The sequence below is a fragment of the Mytilus galloprovincialis genome, chromosome 13, assembly GCF_965363235.1.
Source record: "Mytilus galloprovincialis chromosome 13, xbMytGall1.hap1.1, whole genome shotgun sequence".
NCBI lineage: Eukaryota > Metazoa > Mollusca > Bivalvia > Mytilida > Mytilidae > Mytilus > Mytilus galloprovincialis.
This window is the reverse complement of record NC_134850.1, coordinates 27,163,923-27,189,229: the sequence shown is the minus strand read 5'-3', so window position 1 is coordinate 27,189,229 and position 25,307 is coordinate 27,163,923. Positions and strand designations below refer to the sequence as shown.

At 31.0% G+C, this 25,307-nt stretch overlaps 1 protein-coding gene across 2 annotated transcripts in view; it reads right to left on the bottom strand.

Annotated features, from left to right (window-relative positions):
* LOC143057568 (kinesin-like protein unc-104) overlaps positions 1 to 25,307 on the bottom strand; it is a 98,118-nt gene that overhangs the window by 61,953 nt on the left and 10,858 nt on the right. For both annotated transcript variants that reach the window (XM_076230884.1, XM_076230885.1), the window contains exons 2-6: positions 24,091 to 24,330; positions 22,432 to 22,540; positions 20,147 to 20,229; positions 17,795 to 17,974; positions 16,297 to 16,365 (exon numbers count right to left, since the gene is read on the bottom strand). In XM_076230884.1, the coding sequence (XP_076086999.1) occupies positions 16,297 to 16,365; positions 17,795 to 17,974; positions 20,147 to 20,229; positions 22,432 to 22,531 (432 nt within the window). In that variant the 5' untranslated portion in view covers positions 22,532 to 22,540; positions 24,091 to 24,330. The remainder of the gene's footprint in view (positions 1 to 16,296; positions 16,366 to 17,794; positions 17,975 to 20,146; positions 20,230 to 22,431; positions 22,541 to 24,090; positions 24,331 to 25,307) is intronic.

The window sequence follows — 25,307 nt, the reverse complement described above, 5'->3', positions numbered from 1 at the left end:
AATTTCCTAATGCAAATAGAGTAAGACTTTGGTTAGCATGCTTGTTTTGTTTGTATAATGTACAATCATTGTAATTGGGATAACATTAAATCAAATTTAAATATATTTACATATACAGGTTTTAGTTTTAACTATGCCTGTCTATATTGTTTGCAGATGTAAATCTTCATTACAATGCTTGAGCTAACGTTTATAATTATACAAACAAAGCAAGCAAGCCAACCAAAGTCTTACTCTACAAGCATTAGGAAATTAGCTCTAATTGCACTTTCTATCTTCTCTTTTGTCTTCAATTTAACATATAATATCATGGCCACAGACTTTGATTTTTATTGCCAAAGGTCAATGACCTATTGTTCTTGACAAACGCCTGAAACGGACAAATTTTCAGAATAAAGAGGAAATTATACCAATACCAAATTATCCTTAATCAAACAATTTTACTAAAATTACCACAAAATAGGCATCATGTGACATAAAATCGTGTCCGTTAAACAAATCAATCTCCATTAGTTTTATTATCAGTTTACATTAAATTCATGGAATTATTTCGTTGTAGACCATATGGTCTAGAAAATACAAATCAACATAAAAATGAAAATTCAAACAAAAACAAGCTATTAAGAGATGACATTTCAAGGAATAAACTTAAGAACCTTCTTCCTTGTGATTTTAATAATAATTATGTTGTTGACAAATTTTTTGCAAGTCTCAATTTGATAATCAATTGGTCTTTATGAAAATACCTATTGCAATTTTCCTTAATGTTTCTAGTTACAAATTTTTTGCATTAATAACTACCTGACCAGAAACTTTAACCTGAAGCGGGACAGACAGAAAGAGAACAGACAGACACATTAATGAATGCCCGGAACACACAAACATAATGCCCCTACATTGGCGGATCCAGGGGGGTTCTGGAGGTTGGACCCCCCTTTGTTTTGGACAATCAATGCATTTGAATGGGAGCATATAGTTGGAATAACCCCCCCCCCCCCCTTTACTCTGGGTTGGGACAACCTCCCACTTTTAAAATGGCTAAATCCGCCCCTGCCCTAGGTGACACATTAAAATAATGGAGTCACATTGCCAAAAAAAATCCTTGATTAATTCATCTAGGATATTTTGTTGCATACATGATTAATATATTGATACCATGCCATTTCATTGACCATATGGTTTGTAACATATTCTTATGACCTCTCTTTGAAAGAATCCAATTCAGTGACCAGTGAAGGTTCATAACATGTTATTAATAGTCTCTTTGGGGACATTCCATATCAGAAACTCAACTAGAGTACCTAAAATGCACATGAACTCTTACAATTCTCAAAGGACAGATGTCTAGATGATAAGGCCAAATAAAATAATATGTTTGTTTCCTGTTTCATCTTTGAAAAAAACAGGGCTAAGATTGGTAGCTTTTTTTTTAATTTTACATGTTAATTGAAAAATGACAAAAAAACCTCTAAGGTAGGCTTTTTTCTAAGCTTAAAATATAGGGTAGGTAGGGAAAAAGGAAACACACATATATTTTTATTTGGCCTTATCTCCTGAATTAATGACTTGCAAGTACCAGTTTCAATCCTTTATTTAAATTTTCCGTGTTCATTTCTCGATTTAAGGACTATTTAATACATCATTCCTTTCATTAGACATAGTTTCTAGATTGCTATTTATTGTAAGTGCACGGAATATCTTTTAATGAAATATTCATGATAATTGATTTTTGAGAGAGTTAGCAAGGTTAATTGCAAAGCGAATCAATGCATACTGTATAAAAAGAATAACAGATGACTCATAACAAATTCCGATAGACCGTTATACAGGGTGCTTTATGAAAAATCATTAAATCATTGGAAGCAAGATCGAAATTACAGCAATTGATTGTTTACGAACTACATCGCAAGCCTCACTCAAATGCAGAATCACTTGAAACTGTGTTAAATGTCACTTGAAGCTTGGATAATGCATTAATTAGCTTTCTGTAATTGAGTATTGTTAATATTTTAGGAATTGATTTAAATACGACCTACAATGCAGGTACCCTCAAATGCAGATTCACTCGAAACTGTGTTAAATATCACTTGATGCTAATAGCCTTACTGAAATTAAACATTGTAAAAATTTCAGGAATTGATTTAAATATGACCTACATCGCAGGTACCCTCAAATGCAGATTCACTCGAAACTGTGTAAAATGTCACTTGATGCTAATAGCCTTACTGAAATTAAACATTGTAAAAATTTCAGGAATTGATTTAAATACGACCTACATCGCAGGTACCCTCAAATGCAGATTCACTCGAAACTGTGTAAAATATCACTTGATGCTAATAGCCTTACTGAAATTAAACATTGTAAAAATTTCAGGAATTGATTTAAATACGACCTGCATTGTCAAGTACCCTCAAATGCAGTTTCACTCGAAACTGTGTAAAATGTCACTTGATGCTACATTTGTAATAGCCTTACTGAAATTAAACATTGTAAAAATTTCAGGAATTGATTTAAATACGACCTACATCGTCCTACATCGTCAGGTTCCCTTAAATGTAGATTCACTTGAAACTGTGTTAAATATCACTTGAAGCGAGGATAATGCATTAACTTACTGAAATAAAATATTGTAAAATTTCAGAAATTGATTTAATTACGACCAACATCGTCAGGTTCCGTCGAATGCAGTTTCTACTTGAAACTGTATAAAATGTCACTTGATGCAAGCCTTACTGAAATTAAATATTGTAAATATGTCAGGAATTGATTTAAATATGACCTACATCCTCAAGTTCCCTCAAATGTTTCACTTGAAACTGTGTTATATATCACTTGAAGCTTGGATAATGAATTAGCTTACTGAAATTAAATATTGTAAAAATTTCAGGAATTGATTTACTACAACCTTAGCATTGTTAGGTTCAAGCAAATGCAGTTTCATTTGAAACTGTTAAATACCACTTGAAGTGAGGATAATGCATTAGCTTACTGAAATAAAATATCCTAAAACCGTCAAACGACTTATTGTTTTCAATCGCTATTTTTTTTATCGAACAAACATAAAAATTTAAAACACAGGGAATAATTAATGAAATATGATCATAGCACGAGTCCTCGATGTACTGAGATTGTAACCTAGAAAGATGATTCATTTTAAACAAAATCAATGCAAATGACAGGACAAAAATCAGAGAAATACTAAGCAATATGATTCTTATTATTGGCTTCTAACCAGCTCTGCTAATATTAAATAGACATCAGAAAGAATTGAATTGTAATAATAGTAAGCATAATCCCCTACTGTGATACTTTTTTTTCATCAATTTTCAAAATAATTTTGAACAGTTACAGAAACATGGTGCATAACTGCAGATACAAGGTGTCAAGCTGCAGATACAATATGCAGACAAAAAGAGAAACTCTGTATAATCACTTTTTACAGTTGCATCAGTAACTGATGGTAATTAAATAACAGAAACAAGCCTCATTTGACAGTTGTAACCAAAAATAAACTTTTTAAATAAATCCTAATCTAGAAAAAGCATCATTTTGATGCTTCAGGAAATTGCTTGGCTAAGAAACTTTTTACAGCTTTTCATTAAAAAAAACCCAAACTAATTACACAACTCAAATATAGAATCTTTAATTCAGTTTGAAGATAAGATGGATATTTCTGCTGCTGATAATTAAATAGTCTCCAGGGAATAATTGTCAAGATTAATTTGTATAATAAGCAGAACCATAAAAATAACAACCAAACAGGGTACAATCCTTCAATTTTGTCATCTTCTGAATAAATGGTGTATAGTGCATGGTGCAATAGTGTAATGGTGTTATTATGTAATGGTGTAATGGTGTAGTCTTGAATGGTGTAATAGTGTATGGTGTAAAGTTTGAAAATGAATGGTGTATAGTGTTATCAGGGGCGTAGCTAGAATTAAACAATGTGCAAGCAAGCACCAAATTTTTGGGATCCTTTTATGCAGAAAAATGTTTTTTTTTCAGTTTTCAGTCATAGGACGGTTAAAAGAAGAGCTATATGTAGATAGGACTTATAAAATATTTATGAATGTAAAACTATTAAAAAATCTTCTGAATTGAGTAATCCATAAACAACACATATTTGGGATACAGAATTTACTCAAAATTGTCCAAAATCTACTCTTCCGGTCTAGGCAGAAACAAACTTCTTTATTACTTTGTCAATATTCACACTGAAATCCCGATGAATATCCACAAAATGATGCAGTAATCAGATAGTAACTGTCGTTGTTCATTGTTGATCGTACATTTCTTTTCAGCATTTGTAGTACACTGATAGATCTCCATGGCAGCACTCGCGAGATGTTATAAACCAGCGTATGTGTTCGGCATTGAGGGACCTCCCAATTGAATTCGTCAAAATTACATGCCAGGTCAGTTTCGTATGTCTCAGACAATGTTAAGATTTGTTCGTTTGTTATATTTCCTACAACACGATGAAGCAGATACAGCGCAAAGAAGCGATTTTCTGATAATACTAGACGCGACTCCTCTCTCCAGTTCCCTTATCAATTTATCATATGGTCTGTGAACACAAAAAATAATGAGACTTTCCAATACCGTTTTGGCATGTTTGCAGGGTGATTGGCTCTGGTAGTCTGCCGACCACATCGCCTCTGCATTCTGATAATTCTAATGCCGATTGGTACATCTCATTCAAAACTGATGAACCGTACACTGTAAAATGTGCTCCAAAACTACATGTCTTAGACTGAGTATTACAAATTCAAATCTTGTAAAAGATACAAGTTACTGTCTGATTTTGTCATAATCTCCAATAAAACTTTTATTTTGAAACCAAATGCCATTATTTAATGTTATTTCATCAATTAAAAAGTGACAACATAGGTGTTTCCTTCAACATTCCATTTATAAATTTTTATTTTGCCATCTTTTTTTTTGCATGCCGAATCGATGTGCACGCAACTGCGTATTAGCATATAGGGAGCTACGCACCTGGTTATGGTGTAATGGTGTTATGGTGTATAAATCATGGTGCAATGGTGTTATGGTGAAAGGTGTAAGGATGGAAAACGACTAGTGTAATTGTGAATGTATGGTGTATGGTAATTTGGTGTTTTGGTGAATGGTGTAACAGTGTATTGTTGTAGGGTGTAATGATGTTTGGTGTAATGGCTGATAGTGTATGGTGTAATGTTGTATAGTGCAAGGGTGTATTATGTGAATAGTAATGGTGTAATGGTGTAATGGTGTAAAGTGTTATGATTATATGTTTAATTGTCTTTTTAGATCAAAACACACATGAAAGATTCTAGTTTATGTGATGAAATTGAGCTGAGTATATTTAAGCTTTATAGACTTCATGGAAGTTTTAGTTAATATCTGAGTGTCCCTTTCTTATATTTCTCCTCTCTCCAATAAAAAAGTACAAAATTTTCACATAACTTTACATAAACAAACATTAACACTATTCGTCTTTCTATTTCCAACAGAACATTTACCATAACAAGACAAAATGACGTTTTTAGCAAAGTCAGAATCAATATTATGCCAGTGAAATAGCTACTTTATTTGATATACGATATAGGGAAAGGGGAAATACTGATTAAGAAAATTCCTATTAAAATCAAGCAGATAAATAGAAAATCAATGATCCTTAATTGATCTGCTGAATGATATTTGAACACTGGCATTTTATGTTCATGGAGTAATTATGATATCTTAAAATGTTAATAAAGCCACCAAATTTTGAGACATTAAATCCTAGATATTTAGGCTGGTTTCCTTAATATAAGATATATGGTTTTGTAATGACCTCCCACACAAGTTCTGACAAATGATCTAGTGATATTTAGTATTGAATTTCAAACACTTGCCTAGGCTTCTTTTGTTCTTCATTGAAATTCAGTGAAATTTATATTTATGCTCTTCAAAGGCAAAATAAATAGATATAAGAAGATGTGGTATGAATGCCAATCAGACAGCTCTCCTTCCAAGTCACAATTTGTAAAAGTAAACCATTATGGGTAAAAGTAGAGCCTTGGAACAGCAAGTTATAAAGGGCCCAAAAATGACAAGTGTAAAAAAAACCCATTAAAACGGGAAAACCAACAGTTTAATCTATATAAAAAATAGTTTTGTTTTCTGCCATCCTATATGTCCTAATTCTACCCTTGCACATTTTTTCAGACATGTTTTGGTTAAGCAAGCTACAGTCCAACATATTTACCAATACAATTCATCTGGGATATAAATAAAATCCTTTTACCTAAATGTGCCTACCTATCCTAATTTGTCTTCTAGAAAGATCATATCATAGGGAACATGTGTACTGAGTTTCAAGTTAATTGGACTTCAGCTTCATCAAAAACTACCTTGACTTGAAGTGGGACAGACAGACAGACGAACAAATATACAAACGGACGCACAGGCTGAAAACTATAATACCCCTAGGTCGGGCAAAAAATTATGACACCACAATGACAGCAATTATGTTCAACTTTCATGTTATCTATATAGTACATGTGGCTTAGAAGTTTTAACATAGAAAATGAACCAGAAAACCTCTGTCTTTTGTACCAATTAAAAAGCTTATATTCTCATGAATAATTTAATCCTTCATGTTTTCAAAGGAGTAAAAAATCACAGTATTAAGTGATATTGTGCTTGCAGTAAAGCAAATTTTTCTTTTCTCAGATGGCTGCGGAGAAAATCAACATTATTCTATTGAATATATATACCAATAAATGTCAGCAACTATTAAATTAACTGCACGTCATGCAGAGATAATTCTAAAACTGTTATGCAAAATTTATAACATTCCCCAAACTTAGAAGTCTATTGATTCCATGAACAATCTTTTTATATCTTAAATAAAAGGCATCTCCATTCAAAAGTAAAGCTTTAAAATTTACCTTGGCGAAAAAAAAGGATTTAGAGATAATCTTTCATGAAGATGTTATAAATTTCAACCCACATCAAAACCAAGTGATTAATCATAAATACAAAAAAAAACATGAAATATTATTAAGGAAGCATAATATTGAATATTTCAGTATCTTGGTTAACCAAAGCATAAACATTCTTTTAAATTTAGAATAGAGTGTTCAAAATAAACAAAAATCTGTTATAATCAATACTGAAAAGTCATTCATCTATGGTACATATTGAGTTGTTAAGAAAAGTACAAAAAAAGTGTAAAAAGTCTAGCCAGTTTAATTTGATCACACCTTTGTCTGAATACATGAAGTAGGCAGTTTTTATTTGATCACACCTGTTTCTATGAATACTGGACAGATTTAACTTGATCACACAGGTTTCTATGAATACTAGGTAGATTTAACTTGATCACACCTTTAATTGTCTATCAGAATACTAGGCAGATTTAACTTGATCACACCTTTAATTGTCTATGAATACTAGACAGATTTAACTTGATCACACTTATATAGATGGATACTGGGCAGATTTAACTTGATCTGTGTCTATGAATACTAAACCTTGATAACACCTATGGAGACTAGCTGAAATAAATTCAAAGGATTTAACTAATATCTGTTCTTAATCAATACAAGTCTTTTAAAAAATTTCAGTATGGGAAATAGTTTTCATGTTTTTACATAAAGTTTTTTGAAATTTCTTCCAATTAAGATTTTTCAAGGACATAAAAAATCCTTCCATGAATATATACCAAGTAACTTGTAAGGGCATGTAAGTATGTCTGGATTAAAACTACAAACATTTACTTGACTAAAAATAACTTCCATGTTATAAATTGCTGAATAAGCTTTCACTTGTCAAGTCTTTCCCTTCGTCAAACGAACTGCGGGGTCTATCAAATAATACAGTATCGATTTTTCCAATGCTGTCTTTGAAAGATAAATTGATGTTAGCCTTTCTATGATGAAAGTATTGTCGTCATTTGTTATAGACCCGTGCTAACAAATTTCTTGATTTACAACGGTTTCTGGATTGATTAATTTAACTCTTTCGTTAGGGAATTAAAAAAAAGTGATGTAACGGAACGTGTTTCGATTTACGTAAATAAAATGAAATGAAATCTTCCACAGATCATTACCCCCTCCTACATGACTATTAAACCTTTTCTATGAAATCTAAAGCTGATAATCTAGATATATTGCTATAAAATCATGTTTTTGAAAATTCAAATTAGTCCAACCATCTATTATATAGGCTGTATATGTGTATATGTTGTTTATTCAATTAATCCAAAATTTGGCAAAACCCATTTGACACTGTTTTAACATTTCACAAATTCACAAATTCAGACTTATTGTATTTGAATGTATTGGATTTCAATTTTCAATGAATACATGAATGTAAACTACTGCTATCAATTTGTATGCCACAGAGATAGAAAATAAGATTTTTTTTTTATTTACTGAAAACAAAATAATGAGGTTTAACATAATACCAAAGTCACAGTTTATTTACAAGATAAAATTGGATTAATTCACCAGGTAAGAACTAACAAAAAGTTGTTTAAATAAAAACCCAAATTGACAATTAAATGGGAAATATACAAAAAGATCAATATCTCAAAATGCACAATTTTCTTTCTGCAAAATAATATTGCACTCTACAACAACATCAACTGGAATCAGAAAATCGATGTTGCTTTAGTAATCCAAACAATACCGGTAAACACAATTTTTACAGCTTTCTTGTCATTTATAAACAGTTTCCATCCCATTTACCCATAAACTTTCACAGGAATCAAATGATTTTCCTACCACTGGTCAATCCTTCTCTTATATTATGAAGATCTTAAATTGTGGGAAAAGACACCTGAATCTATACTGCTGTTAATACCTTATAATTCTTAAACAGCTGCTTGTTAAGCTTAAAGTGAGGTGACCAGCTGAAAAAAAATCATCTGTATGAGTGGGGGTGTGCAGCCACTAATTTGATATCTCATGGTTATGAATATTCAGAATTGTTTATAAATACATAATTGATGTTCAAGTTCACAAGTAGACAGTCTGTAAGAAGACATGTCATCCTATAGTTGGACACTTCAATCAAATTGTTATTTACTCTACTAAATACTGCTCTTGGCAAAGAAGAAACAAATACCAAAATTTAAAGTCCTTTTCTTTGGCCCAAAATGGTTTCTACCAAAGACCTCACAGATACACAGCTCTAATATATATGTATATATGTTCTGGACCATGATTATTTGGACCATATGTTTATGGTCCGAACGTATGCATATGGTTGGGTAATTTACACGTTTACTTTAAATTTATACTTTTAGACTCATAAGATATGACCCTTCCAGTTGTCACGTCATTAAAAAGGTCATTTGATTATATTCTAATAAAAAAATATTAATTAAATGAAAATAAGAAATTTAACAAACTAATTTTACTCACTACTTGTAAGTACAATAAGAAGATGTCAAAATCAAATGCACATATTGTAAAAGGAAATTTTGTTACTTTTTCGTATTCCGTTGGTTGACAGGGCATGACTTTCACTTTAGAAATAATTCATGGAAGCCATAGATTGTTGGAAATTTACACATGGCCTGGGCCGTGATATTCGAATTTTATCCTGAGCGTTAGTGAGGGATAAAATTAACGAATATCACGGCCCAGGCCATGTGTAAATTTCCAACAATCTATGGCTTCCATGAATTATTTCGATTCTAATAGGACAAATACAGTCATTAAAAAACTGAAGCGAGGGTAGGTATGCTGTGTGTGTGGCTGTTCTTTTTTACTCCCTGTTAGATGAATATCAAATATCTTTATAAATATGTAGCTTGCGTAGGTTATTTCGTGAATAACTGCTAGAAAATTTTTTTTTAATACTTTAAATTCTCAAACCCAACATTTGCCATTTTTAATTTACATGTTTTTCTCATAAGCTTCCGTCAAATCCAAAGTTGACATTTTGTAACGAAGGAGCCGCCATGTTGACTTGCTGAAATGAGTAAATATGCGAATAATGCAATAGAATAGAAAATAAAACAAAACCTACCTCAACAAGAGTGCACACGCTGAAATGTCTCGCCTTCTATACTAATCATTGATATTATGTTGATAGTCCTAAGTATAAAGCTAAGCTTTATTACAACTGTCACATAAACTTAACATTAATCAAGATAACTTAACAGAGACCAATGAACCTTGAAAATGAGGTCAAGGTCAGATGAACCATGCCAGGCAGACATGTACAGCTAACAATGCTTCTATACAACATATATAGTTGACACATTACTTATAGTTTAAGAAAAATAGACCAAAACACGAAAACTTAAGACTGTGCAATGAACCGTGAAAATGAGGTCACGGTCAAATAAAACCTGCGCGACTGACATAAAGATCATAAAATATTTCCATACACCAAATATAGTTGACCTATGGCATATAGTATTAGATAAAAAGATCAAAACTCAAAAACTTAACTTTGACCACTGAACCATGAAAATGAGGTCAAGGTCACATGACATCTGCCCGCTAGACATGTACACTTTACAATCATTCCATACAACAAATATAGTAGATCTATTGCGTATAGTATGAAAAAAACAGACCAAAACACAAAAATTTAACTATAACCACTGAACCATGAAAATGAGGTCATGGTCAGATGACAACTGCCAGTTGGACATGTACACCTTACAGTCCTTCCATACACCGAATATACTAGCCCTATTGCTTATAGTATCTGAGATATGGACTTGACCACCAAAACTTAACCTTGTTCACTGATCCATGAAATGAGGTCGAGGTCAAGTGAAAACTGTCTGACAGACACGAGGACCTTGCAAGGTACGCACATATCAAATATAGTTATCCTATTACTTATAATAAGAGAGAATTCAACATTACAAAAAATTTGAACTTTTTTTTCAAGTGGTCACTGAACCATGAAAATGAGGTCAAGGACATTGGACATGTGACTGACGGAAACTTCGTAACATGAAGCATCTATATACAAAGTATGAAGCATCCAGGTCTTCCACCTTCTAAAATATCAAGCTTTTAAGAAGTGAGCTAACGCCGCCGCCGTAGCCGCCGCCGCCGGATCACTATCCCTATGTCGAGCTTTCTGCAACAAAAGTTGCAGGCTCGACAAAAATCAGTTTTAATACAATATCATACCAATTCCGATGGTTCACGTAACAGAAAACTTTCAACTTTAGCGTTTCATTTGTATGACGTCATGTTTTGAAATGACTTAAATGCGCCAAAAAGATTAATAGACTTTCGCGGAATTTTATTTAATTTTTATTTTGTTGATTTCTCCGAGCTCTTGTGCATTACTTCTTTTTATTATGCATACGAATAAGAATAAAAGTTATTTTGTCCTTTTTAAATTGCACTTTTTAAAACAATAAAATCGGCAAAGGGTCTGCAAATAGGTTCCAATATATGTAGATTTACGTGGGAAGTATATTGTAACAGCCATTATTATGTATATCTCTGAGTCTTCGCTAAGTATATTTTATTGAGAATTTTATCACAGTGTTGTTTACAAAGCTAAAGAAGCACGTCATATTAGAATTGCAAGCAAAACGTGTAACTGAAAAGGATCGTACACAACCAAGACGGGCTAATACAGAAAAGCTATGGAACCGTGTGGAAGTAAATGTCACCCAAAGCATACAAACAAGAATGCAATAAGCGATGAAAACTAAGATCAACTGACTGTGGCATCTATATCATTTTAATGTTTATATAGCCGTTGAATTATTTAATCAAAACAATTCTATGTACTAACCATAATTTTTTTAAGATAAAGTTTATTATATTATGGAAATGTTTCTAATGCATATTTGAAAAAATACCTATATGGTCCAAATACTCATATGGTCTGGCCCGTTAGTAACCAAACGAGTATATACTCATATGGTCCGAAACATATAAACAATGATTTATACATTTACTTAAATAGCACAACTCAAATAAAGTGTTAATGTAGCTACCAATATTTGTTAACCCTATGACGTTTGATCTCTGGTAGAGAGTTGTCTCATTGGCAGTTAAACATATTATTATTTTTATCTTAAGTATTTCCTTTCTATTTCACAAATAGCTATTTTTGGACATAAAACAACAGTTAAAATATAATAACCATGATAATCATAATAATCATAGCCATTCATGTGACAGAAAGGAAACTCTGCTGGATTACAGGAAAAGATCCATAAACTTTTGTCAATTATTGACATTAAATATGAATTAACATTTTACGGAATCTATTAAACAACTTTGTCAAAACATGATCTAATGATGGCTTTTAAAATGGACAGAAAGAATAAAATTCAAAACTTGAAAATCTCTTAATTTATTTTGCTGCTTTTTGAAGAGAAAACTATACATCATTTTTTTTAATCAAACAAAAGAATTCAAATTTTGTATAAAGTTTATTCTTTAAGATGTTTTCCCCCTTTCATTTGTTTATTTTGTCAATTAGAAAATGTTGTAGAGAGAAAATTATTCGGCTAATGAATGAATAATTGATTTCCAAAACCTGTGTGTTTAATACTTGTTAATGAACATGTGTCTATTGTTAAAGACCTCAAGTTGTGTCAATGACTGTTAGATATATCTTTTGTTTTTTAATGAGGCAGGGCTGCAGTTTCATTGATTTTATATGTTAAATCTCTTTTTTTCATACATTTACTTGAAAAGATTGGTAAAAGTTAACAAGATAGCAATCCAATTACAAAAGTCTAGCAGAAAAGGCTATCTAGCGGTCACTGTTTTGGCCTTATACCTTAAATTTTATTTTTTTCAAACCTTTACTTGAAAAGATTGATAAAAGTTACACAAGATAACAATCCTATTACAAAAGTCTAGCAGAGTCTAGCAGAAAAGGCCATCTAGCGGTCATTGTTTTGGCCTTATACCTTAAATCTCATTTTTTCCTACCTATTCTTGAAAAGATTGATAAAAGTTAACAATATAGCAAACCAATTACAAAAGTCTAGCAGAAAAGGCCATCTAGCGGTTATTGTTTTGGCCTTATAACTTAAATCTATTTTTTTTCATACCTTTACTTGAAATGATTGATGAAAGTTAACAATAGCAATCCAATTACAAAAGTCTAGCAGAAAAAGGCCATCCAGCAGTCACTGTTTTGGCATTCAAAACATTTTGTTTATATCTATATTTGAAAAGTATGATAAAAGTTACCAATATAGCAATCCAATTACAAAAGTCTTTAGCAGAAAAGGCCATCTAGCGGTCACTATTTTGGCCTTCAAAGAGATATAAGTATCAAACTACAAAAACAGCTTACAACTGACAGTTGTTTACTTGAAACATTTAACGAAATCAAAGTCTAAATATCATATGGCTTTGTTACAACCTTCAGTATTATGACAGCGAACGTTTATCTCCGTTTAACTTCGTCTCATATTCTCCTAAAGCCATAAAGCCTCAATTACATCAAATTATTTTGTAGAAAAGAAATTGATTTTCTGTCTAGTTCAGTATCAGTTTACTGGTGAAATAACTTAGAAATCGTTGGTTGCATGTCACTTCCACAAAATATCCCTAGACATTATTCTTCCTTCATTATAGAGTGGACTATATATAATAAATCATCCATAGGAAAAAAACACTTATAAATTTTTACTTTATGTATAGGGTACAAATTTTCTTCGGTTTTTAATGGGTAAACCAAGAATTTAAATATTCAACAAAGGAAGAGTTTTTTTATTGGCCCTATTCAATAAATCTTTATCTACTTCTGTGCTTTACTTCTCTCCGATTTTTTATTTTTTTAAATCAACATATTTCAGTTGCAGGCTTAAGAAATCTGATATCTTTCCATAAAAAAAATATTTTCTACCTTCAAACTGCATAAAGGGTGTGAAGGGGCAATCCGTGGTGATTTTGAATTGTAGAAACATATAATTTTAACAAAGATGTGAGGTTTTTGAAATACCTTTTTTCAGAACCATATATATGGCCATTTTAAATTTTTGAAAAGTTGAAATTCAAGGCTGTATTTGGCCTAAAGTGAACCTTGTCCTTTACATAATGCAATTTCATCAACATGATAATATATGCACGTCACACGCAGTAATCTACAGAGATCTATTAACAAACCAGACAAAATCAACGATTTCTTTTCACTTACAACCAAATCAAATCTTTAACACCAAAAGTGCTTTACCCAGACCAAACTCTATTTGCATACAATATTTCCTATGTCTGGGCATAGCAATGTTATGAACAAAACACAATTGGTGTCTTGATTTATCTTGGAGTTAATCGAAGGAAATGAATTTGCACAGACAGAACAAAGTGTATTTTTATTACGTTACAACAGAAGTCATTTATCGTTAAACTATTTTTTAACAAGTGGTGAATTGCATTGAGATTGATACAGAAACTACTGAAAAAATAATACAAAATACTTAATAAAGTGTGGACACAGAGATATGTCTCGCCTTTATGTAATTTTGATAGTGTTATGCAAAAGTTAAAATTAAAATGGCAATACTTATAACATGTAAACTATGCAAAACAATCAAAGTCAATAATAACTAAAGGTGCAGGACCAAATAACCTAAATCAAAATGAGAAAAAGCCAATGCTCATACAATTGCATACAAAAAATAATCGATTGAACATATTCAGATTCTCTTTAACTTTAACATGTAAACTATGCAAAACATTCAAAGTCAATAAACCCTGATGCGGGGGCAGGACCAAACAATCTAGGAGTCATTTGCTCTAAACTACTTTTTATTTATTCAAAAGAGTTGTAACTCAAATTGTCAATCCATGAAAAAGGAAAGGACAACTAGGTTCTTGTCATCACAAGTATGGCCATATTCAGTCATGTATAGTACACAATTATGTATAGCACACACCCTCTTTTCATCTGCATTCCTTGTACCAGCTTCATATTTTGGGTAAATAAGTGTGGACTATACACAACCAACTACAGTAATGTACATAGATAACTACTTTCTACAAATTTACTTGCACTTGAAAAACTTCATTTACTGTGATAAAGATATAATAATATCATAATCAGAAAAATAAACATAGGAACATACAGTAATTATTAGAACTACACAAATCTAAAGACACTTGAGTAAATAAATTAATAGTACATTATATCTAGATATGATGACCAGTTCATATCAATAACTAACTCCTACACTTTCATTGTCTACAATTATAAATCCATAGGGATTGTCTAGCCAAAGCTAAAGAGGACTGAGGGCACTTAATATTGTTTATTCCCTAGCCATTCGCATTAAATTACCTTTAGGAATGTAAATACTAAGACTACTCATTCAATTTTCATGAATAGTGGGAACCTTAAAAAATAATGAAAATGGCTGTACCAAGTCAGGAATATGACAGTTCTTGTCCATTCATTTTTGATGCGTTTTGTTATTTGATATTGCCATTTGATTATGGTCTTTCCGAATTGATTTTCCTCTGAGTTCAGTATTTTAGTGATTTTACTTTTTAAAACCCCATCCTACACGTTTTCTTGAAAATATCAATTTATCTAAACACTGCCTGCTCTTGTAAAAGGATCATATATATTTTTTAACAAATTTGTTCAGTTGAAAACAAAAATTCACCAATAATAATATCCCTTATTTGTGGGGGGGAAAGTATATTTTCATTTTTGCAGAGCAACAAAATTTCAAAGCTGTATTAGTCATGCTGCTGTGTGAACTTGTAAGTAATTGGCTGATGTGTGAAATTGTAAGTAATTGGCTGCTGTGTGAACTTCGAAGTAATATGCAGTTGTGTGAACTTCTAAGTAATATGCTGCTGTGTGAACTTGTAATTGGCTACTGTTTGAACTTGTAAGTAATTGGGTGCTGTTTGAACTTCGAAGTAATATGCTGTTGTGTGATTTTCTAAGTAATTGGGTGCTGTGTGAACTTGTAAGTAATTGGGTGCTGTGTGAACTTGTAAGTAATATGCTGCTGTGTGAACTTGTAAGTAATATGCTGCTGTGTGAACTTGTAAGTAATTGGGTGCTGTGTGAACTTGTAAGTAATATGCTGCTGTGTGAACTTGTAAGTAATTGGCTGCTGTGTGAACTTGTAAGTAATATGCTGCTGTGTGAACTTGTAAGTAATATGCTGTTGTGTGAACTTGTAAGTAATTGGCTGCTGTGTGAACTTGCAAGTAATTGGCCATCTTGGTTGCTGTATAAACTTTCAAACTTCAAACACAAATAGTGAAAAATACAAAATTCAAAAGCTTGATGATACATATGTATGTAAGATACATCATAAATACAACAGCTTATATACAGTCAATATATATTTACCTCTACAGAATAGTTCAGGTCTTTGTCTGACTTCACATCTTTTATTTTCATAAATAATTCTTCACATAGCTGTAAAATAATAACCAATACATACTTTTTAATCTTTAAATCAAATATTGTTATAAGACAGTGTAAGCTTGTCAACAAATTTGAACTGTATGAACTGCTTGCCATTCCAACATAAATGTTTATCATCAATTATGATTGATTGATTGTTGTTTAATTTCACTTTTAGCACTGTTGTACTATTTTTTCAAGGCCGTCAGTTTTTTTATTGGTGGAGGAAGCTGTAGTATCTCAGGGAGGACCATCAACCTCCGTAGGAAAACAAAAAAATCCTTTTCAATTAAGATTGAAGTCAAACGCACCTGCAAACCATCAGATATGAGTGCACCTTTTGTTGCAACTCATGAATATGCTGATTCATCAATAACTCTAAAGACCTAAATAGACTAAAACTTTATCTATTGTTAAAGATCATATACTGATCTCTACATGTATCATGTTAGATGTGTCATTAGGTTTCTGTTTGTAACATCTTGTTAAATATCTAAATCATTAAAAGTGTTCCTGTTAGTGTTCTTATTTAAGTCAGTTTTTTTTTTTTTAATACTGCCTAATTGAATAGAATAGCATAAACTGTAAACAAAGAAATAGGGCAATAAGGCCCTTATGTGGCCAAAATTTTTATGAAAATTTAAAAGTTATCATCATACATAATCTTAAATGTGTCCAAACTAGACCAAGGTACAGGTTATTCAGAAAATGAAAATAAATTTCACATTGATTGAGTTATCGTGGCAACAAACCATGACAAATTTGCATATTTTGAAAAATTTCTTGTTTTTTCTTGTTTTTCATCAAATCTTTAGTATAATTTAGATCAGAAAAGTATGTGCGCACCCAAGAAACAACTTTATATTTGATGAGATTATTTCAATAGTCATAATAAAACTTCTCTTAAATTATTATGTTGTTTCTTGGCTGCCCACTATGTTTTCACAATGGAAATAAAAGTGAAAAACTGCATAAATTGTGTATTTTTCATTGTTTTAGAGAAAACGATACATACTATGACATGATTTTGACGTCATCAGATAAAAATCGTTACGCTTTTCATTTCTATTTCTTGACCCAAAGCATCTCCAAACATTATGTGCAAATTTGAAATAGTTGTCCGACAATTTATTTTCTTAAGCCGAAAATGGGCCTTAATGCCCCATCTCCTTTATTTTTGTGGATAATTTTTTTTGTGTTTAGCTGTCTCTATTTCACCCAGATTTATTTTCAAGATTTTGTAATATTACTGCTAATTGTGTTTAGCCCTTTCTATTTCACCAAGATTTACTTTCTCAAGATTTTTTTTTATTTTAGTGATTCATTTATATAAAAGAAGATCCATGGCCAAGTCTAACACATTTAAGTTTCTATATATATTCTACTCGCAAAAATAAGTTGGTTTACAGGTGATTAATCTAAAAGAAAAACTAACAATTACCTGTGGAATAATTCCTTGTTGCCCAGACTCATTCTTGCCCATCATGGTATAACTTTTGCCTGAACCAGTTTGCCCGTAAGCAAATATACACACATTATATCCTTCAAATGCATGGTCTAACATTTCCAATCCTATATCACTGTAAACTTTCTTTTGGCCTGCAAATTTCTTGTCTGCTGGCTAAAGAAAAAAATCAAATACATTTTGGATTGAAATCTTGTGTGTTTTCTTTTTTTATACTGAGATTTTAATGTACATTTACAAGTAGGTTTCATATAAGGTATAGACACTAAAACAATTAACTTGATGTCAATTTATCCCGCAGGGTAAAAAACAACCTGCGACCTCTTGGTTTTTTAGAGGCGACTCCCGACCTGAGGGCCTTCTAAAAACGACCTGCGACCTGTAAAATTTGGAAAAAAACGACCTCCGACCAACTTCCATCCTCTGTGTTGGGAAAAACGACCTGTGACCTGTACATTTCCTTTAAAAACGACCTCTTGACGAATTCAAAAGCGACCTTGCGACCTGAGGGGGGTACCCTGTGGGAGCCTCATTATTATTCATGGATACCAATGTTTCATGGATTTTGTTGGTACAGGTATACCATGATATATAAATTTTCAACTAATGACAAAATTTCTTATTATAAGCTTGTATGCAGACTTCAGCAAAACCACAAACATCAGAGTTCTCAAAATCTTTTTTTGCCTGGTGTTCCTTGAAGAAAATATGCAGGTTCTCATTATCATTTCTATTGCAAATTACCAAAATTGGGTTGGTCCTTCTGTCAACGTATATTTGTTCCTAATAATATTTGTTCTGCGGAAATTGTGTCATGGAATAATTTTTCCATCTGTATTATTTTTGTTCCACTGATATTAGGAACTTATCTTCTATGTTGATGAGTATAACAAATGTTCCTATTATGCTGAAGTTTAGTTTACACCTGATTGATTGTTATATAAATCAAAACAGATTTTAAATGCTGATTATATTCTAAATCAAAACAGGTTTTAAATGATAATTATATAATTATTATGTAATAAAATTAACGGTACCAACTTTCTTGCACCAGATGCGCATTTCGACAATACATGTCTCTTCAGTGATGCTCGTGGCCAAAATATTTGAAATCCAAAGCTTATATAAAAGATGATAAAAAAGATATGTAAAATGAAAAGTATTAATGAGTTGGATATATTCACCTGTACACAACACATGAATGTATACTAAAACATGGAGGCTGATGAGTATGAGAAAATATTTATGTTTTTAAATGATGGGACATATGTTGAAGGTTAGTAAATAATGTTAACAAGTTCAGCTGTGAAATATAAATGTTAATTCTAATGAGAACAAGAATGTGTCCAAAGTACATGGATGCCCCACTCGCACTATCCTTTTCCATGTTCCATGGACCGTGAAATTGGGGTCAAAAGTCTAATTTGGCTTAAAAATTAGAAAGATCATCTCAAAAGCAACAAGTGTACTAAGTTTCAAGTTGATTGGACTTCAGCTTCATCAAAAACTACCTTGACCAAAAACTTTAACCTGGACGGACGAACGGACGGACAGACGAACGGAGCCACAGACCAGAAAACATAATGCCCCTCTACTATCGTAGGTGGGGCATAAAAATATCATTTAAAGGTAAAATATGCATACCAGTAATTGTAGATTCAGAAATGATTGTTTAATATCTTCAAGATTGGGAACAAATATTTCCCATATTCACGATATCTGTTCTTATAATAATTGTAAATACCAGTTTACCAATACAGCATTAGTAATGGATAGAATATAAAATATTTTTGGGTCGGAAAAAATATTACATAATATTTTTTCCAATCTGAATAATTATTACATAAGATTTTTTCCATTTTTTTCATTTTAATGAGTAATATGTCAAAATGATAAAAGTCAAAATGTTATATGTCATAAGATGAAATTTCTAACATAATGTTCATTCCAAAGATAATTTATTATGTAATAAAACATCCTATTGGAATTTGTTTTATGTGATAAAAATTCTGAGGCATCTGTCCTTTTATTATGGTGACGGAATAAATATCACAAAACAATAATTCCAATTGGAACTTTTGTTACATAATAAATTATCTTTGGAATAAATATTATGACGGAACTTGTATTCTGTGACACTTCCAAAAAAAAAGACAATTACCACCAAAGTTCAAATAAAGTAAATGTAAGCAATTATAGGCAACAATACAGCCTTCAACAATGGGAAAATCCAATATCATATGGTCTGCTATAATATGTCCAAACATAAATATCCCCCCTCCCCCTTTTTGGAGGCCCCCTTTCACATGACATGATACTTTTACTTACTGTTGTATGTGACCAGTATGAGTAATCAAAGTTGAAACTCTTCACTCTGTTATCCTTGGGACCTGCCTTCAAATTGGTTATAGCTAAAACAAAAAAATGATTATTATTATCTGCATCTTTTAAGGAAGAATGGAAGTGTTTTTTGTTATCCTGGAAAGCAAATAACAGTAAATGATGGGTCAAGATTTTGAATGAAATTGTCCAATTTTGATACAGAAATACAATTTATTTGTGTTATTTTTCAGTAAAATTAAGAAAACTTTGTTATTTGCTTTATGTTTTTACAAATATAGAACATTTACTTGATTCAAAATATTAAAAACATTGATATGTACATAATTTTTTTTTTTTTTTTTTTTTTTTTTTTTTCATCCGATAGTTTCAGTAATGCCTTCAATTGCAAATCATGTGTAACCCATGCAAGCATAGTACTGCATTTAGTTATTATTATAATTTAAACGAATAGTAGCTACGATTTTCATTAAAATTCATATTGTGTAGATATTTTTTAAGAATATATCTGAAAATACTTTTTGTGAAGTAGCAAAGACTATTTGTAACAACTATAATAATAGTTTAATGTGTTAATTAAACCAATGTAATTTATTAGTTAATTTTACTGAATATTATCCCTGGGTATTCAGTGGTAATTTAACAGGGAAACTTGATGAAATGCTGTACATCAAGTTTAATTGTTAAACAGCAATATGTGCAATAAAGAATCAATTAGAGTGTTAAAAAAAAACAAAAAAACATTGATTTGTAAGATTTGATAACTCAGACTATCCAATTCTACAAAGGAATGTAAAGTATTTTTTCAATTTTGTTACATTGTATACAAACAGAAGACAATATAGTGATCGCTATAATTCTAAAGCATTTAAAACAAGTTCAGTGACCTTCACTTTTCTATAACATTTTTTTTAAGTAATAGCAGCTAATAAACTATTTTTTAAAATAGAATTTTTAAATACTGTATTTTGTATGAAACATAAGTGAGGGACTTTCTCATTTTGCATAAAGCAATAAAAATCCTTTTGCTAAAAATGTGATCGTCACCTTGCTATGATTACATATCAAATTTTTTAAACACAACATTTAATTCTTATATATTACATTTTGAATCTGAAATTTGAACTTTGAATATGAAAGATCATAAAACTAACGCAGAAGTTACTTTATGGGATGAAAGCAACATCATTCCACATTAAATCTATTACACATCATATAGATGAAATTTGCATAATGAAGATGTAGATTTTAAAGTAGATAGCACATAAAATATTTATTAAATTTCAATATTTCTTGATATGCATCTATATCAAAGGATAATAATTTAATGTTACATATATTTATCAATTATTCCTATTTAAAATCAATATCATGCCATTAACTTTTTTCCAATCAATAAAATTTGCAATTTCATAAAGCTTTCACAAACCATTTGCACTTAGTATCAGAACAATTTGTAAAATGAGTGTTGATTTATTAGGTGGGAGGAACTAATATTAGCAATAATTTTATAATCTACGGTTGTTTTCATACAAATTGGAAACATTATATCAAATCAAATGATAAGTTTTACAGTCAATAAAAAATCAGCGTACATAGGAATTGAACATCTACATTACATTGATATCAAAAGATACCATTTCATAAAAATCTGGCAAGAATTGTGTGCAAAATAGCCTTGGCAAATGCAAATGTCCACATAATTCATATTTTCACTACTTTAAAATTATTCATAGATATTGATTTTTTTCTAACTCATGCAAGTCATCGCTGATATTAACATTTGACTTAAATTCTGAAAAAATCTGGGAAGAAATATATGCAGAAGGGTACTTAAACTTAAAAGACCAGATGTATGGATGGACACTTCATATTTCTATTCCCCCTTCCCACTGCTGCTGCACAGGGGTTTCATTATCTTTCATGTTGACTGGTACTTTCCACGTTTCTAGGTGGTACTTTTCAATTTATATCATGAATATCTTATATAAAAATTCCTACATTTAGGCGGTACTTGTCAATAGCATAGGAGGGTAAAAGTACCGGGTACTGCCTCCTAATGTATGGCCTGAGACTGCAATGCAGCATGGGACAATAGTCATTAAAAATAAGTAAACTTTGGAAAAAAAGTTGAAACAGAATAGCTTTAATCCTGTTTTGTTTAAAAAACAAACAAACAAATAAAACACTTATGAAAATTTACAAAAATGTACAGAACCTTAATTTACCCCCACCTTTTTTCATTAAATATTTTGAGTATTTTGTATACTTACTAGTGGTGTTTCCAGTCATGCCAATAATACAGCTAGACTTATGTGCCACCTCTCTACTGTTGAATGGACGGACACGCACAGCTACCTTAACTGACGACATTTTTTTTCTCTGCAAAATGTAAAAGTTGCATAAAGTTATTCATTTAAATCAATTGTGCCAGAAACAGTTCTAAGTAAGCTACTTAAAAAAGTTGAAAGAGCCATTATTTGTCAACTGGCTCTCATGTTTTTAAAAATTCCGTGTCTTACACAATTTTTTTTAAAATTTGCATGACATCATAAGGCATTATCATATGTAGAAAACCATATGTGCTCATGCAAATGTATTGATCATCCAATAAAAAGGGGGTTCAGACCCCCCCCCTAAAATCTGTCGCTGCCAAATACCATTGATTTTCCATTAGAGGTCATTTGATCCGTCTTCAATTTTTTGGAATATATGGAATATTCACTCTTTCAAGAGTTTGGAAAAAAGAAATCTGCACTCAATCTATGGAAATATATTCCAAATAATTTTCAGAGACGTTTGATAAGGTTTACCATCTGACCAATGCACACAACTAATATGCTTGTGAATATTCTCATTCCTGTAAAAGACTTTTTAAGTATCATCAAAAACAAACTTTCACTTCTGATCTGATGTTTGAAAATCTGATGAAACTCAATATGGTTAGCGTTTGCTAGTGCTTCCCTTGTATATTTCTTATCTAAATTTTTCTGTACATGACCTTGTAAAATAACCGCAGTCTGCACCAAAAACTTTTTCAACTACTAGTCCGAAGACCAATATTCTGACATTTTTCTTATTGGTCCAAACAAAGTTTTGCAAAAACTTACTAGTCTGAAAGAAATTTTACTAGTCTGGGGCATCGGACTAGTGGCTAACCGTGCAGACTGATAACCAACTATTTTGGATAGTCAAATCTCATAAACTGACCAGACATAGACATATGAATAATATATATATTTGGTCATATTTTACTTATTTGTAGATCTTACTTTGCTGAATATTATTGCCTTTTACAATTTATCTCTATCTAGAATAATATTAAAGATAATAACCCCAAAAACGGTTAAATTTCCTTAAAATTACCAGTTCAAGGGCAGAATCCCAACAACAGGTTGTCTGATTTGTAAAAGAACTTCATACCTATCATAGAACAAGAGTATGTACTATGTGATTCTGTATAAAAATCAAAATCAAGCCACCATATTTTCTCACTAACATCATGAATATAGTATAGAGTACATTTATTTCAAAATTTAGCTTTGAAATCTGAAATTATCTGAAATCTCTGAAAAAAATTTAACAAAATTAACACAACAGATGGTTACTATTGGACTATAAATATTACCTTTAATATCTCCTTTTAAAATCTTCAAAGACAAGATTACATAATTCTAAATTTGTTCGAACAAAATATATAAACAAATTTTAAGATTCACCACTTGTTTACATAATACATGTATATCTGTTAAATCCACTTTTGGCTTATCTCCAAATAAGATGATTCACAAGTTTCTGCCGAAATGCAGTACTCAGAGAATGACGTCACTGCAAACTTTAACATAAAATTTTAATAACTCTAAACCATGTAAACAGATAATCAGATAAAAGATATAAATGCAAAAATCAATCTTACAAATTTGGATTCTTACCTTTTAAAATTTCACTCCAAAATTATGTATTTAAATCTCCAAATATCTATGCAATAATCTCGGTAGTACAGCAAAAGTTGAAATGCTGCCCCGATTAGACTCTCCCACACTCTGTCTGGTGTACCAGTTCAAATATTCCAAAGCAAAACTCCATCACAAATAAATAATAGAGAAAATTGTCTAATTCCTACAGGTTTCACCGTCATATATCCATTTTAACTGTCACTATAATACTCTTCACTGAAAAAGATCAAAATCTGAATTATTTTCACTAAATGATGCGTTGATATTTTCCTCAAATGTTAATGAATAACGTCACCGTCTTTTACTCGCAAACATATAATTATCATAATTCTCATGAATGCTACCATATTAAGCTTCCCTGCAACACAGATTTTCAAAACATATAAGGGATGCTGTGAATGTTTTAAAAGATGGAACAATGGCTAATTCTTTAAAGTATCAAACTGATATTGATTTTATAAATATAATTATTATATTCCCAACAATTCATTGTGTGATTATGCTAGAAAATTATTTCTAATGTGATTTTATTGAATTTCTATAAACATGAAACAAGAAAACAAGATGTTTAGATATTACAATGAAATGTTAATTTAATGATTATTGATTTCCAATACTATGGCATTACTAGGGATGATTTAGCAGACTCGTCAGAAAGAAGGATCGGTTTAAAGGTCGTCTAGAAACTGAAAAAATAACATATGTTGTGTGGTCATTTTTCTAATTCTTCTGTATATTTCATCAAATTTATTGCACATGTTACCTGAGACTGAGAGTCCAAATCTATTATTTCCAAGGATATAATGACCTTTATATTTAAAATGCATACATGTTTGACCATAGGCATGAGACGAGTACATTGAGATTACAAATAAAAACATGTAGGATACAGTACATAGGCTTTCATTTACTATTTCCAGATGAAAGATGCCATGTTTTTACAAAACATTCATCAAGTATATTCTCTCAAGACCAATGTAAAATCCTGAACTATTCATTAAAAATATGCTCTTAATTTATATGTGTTTTCAAAATTACCTATCCTTTCTTTTTGTAACAACTTTTAATTTCACTGCTACACAATGTTATTAACTGCATTTATGTGTTTTCAAAATTACCTATCCTTTCTTTTTGTAACAATTTTTTCACTGATACATAATGTTATTTAATATGACTTTATCTTATGAAAGCTT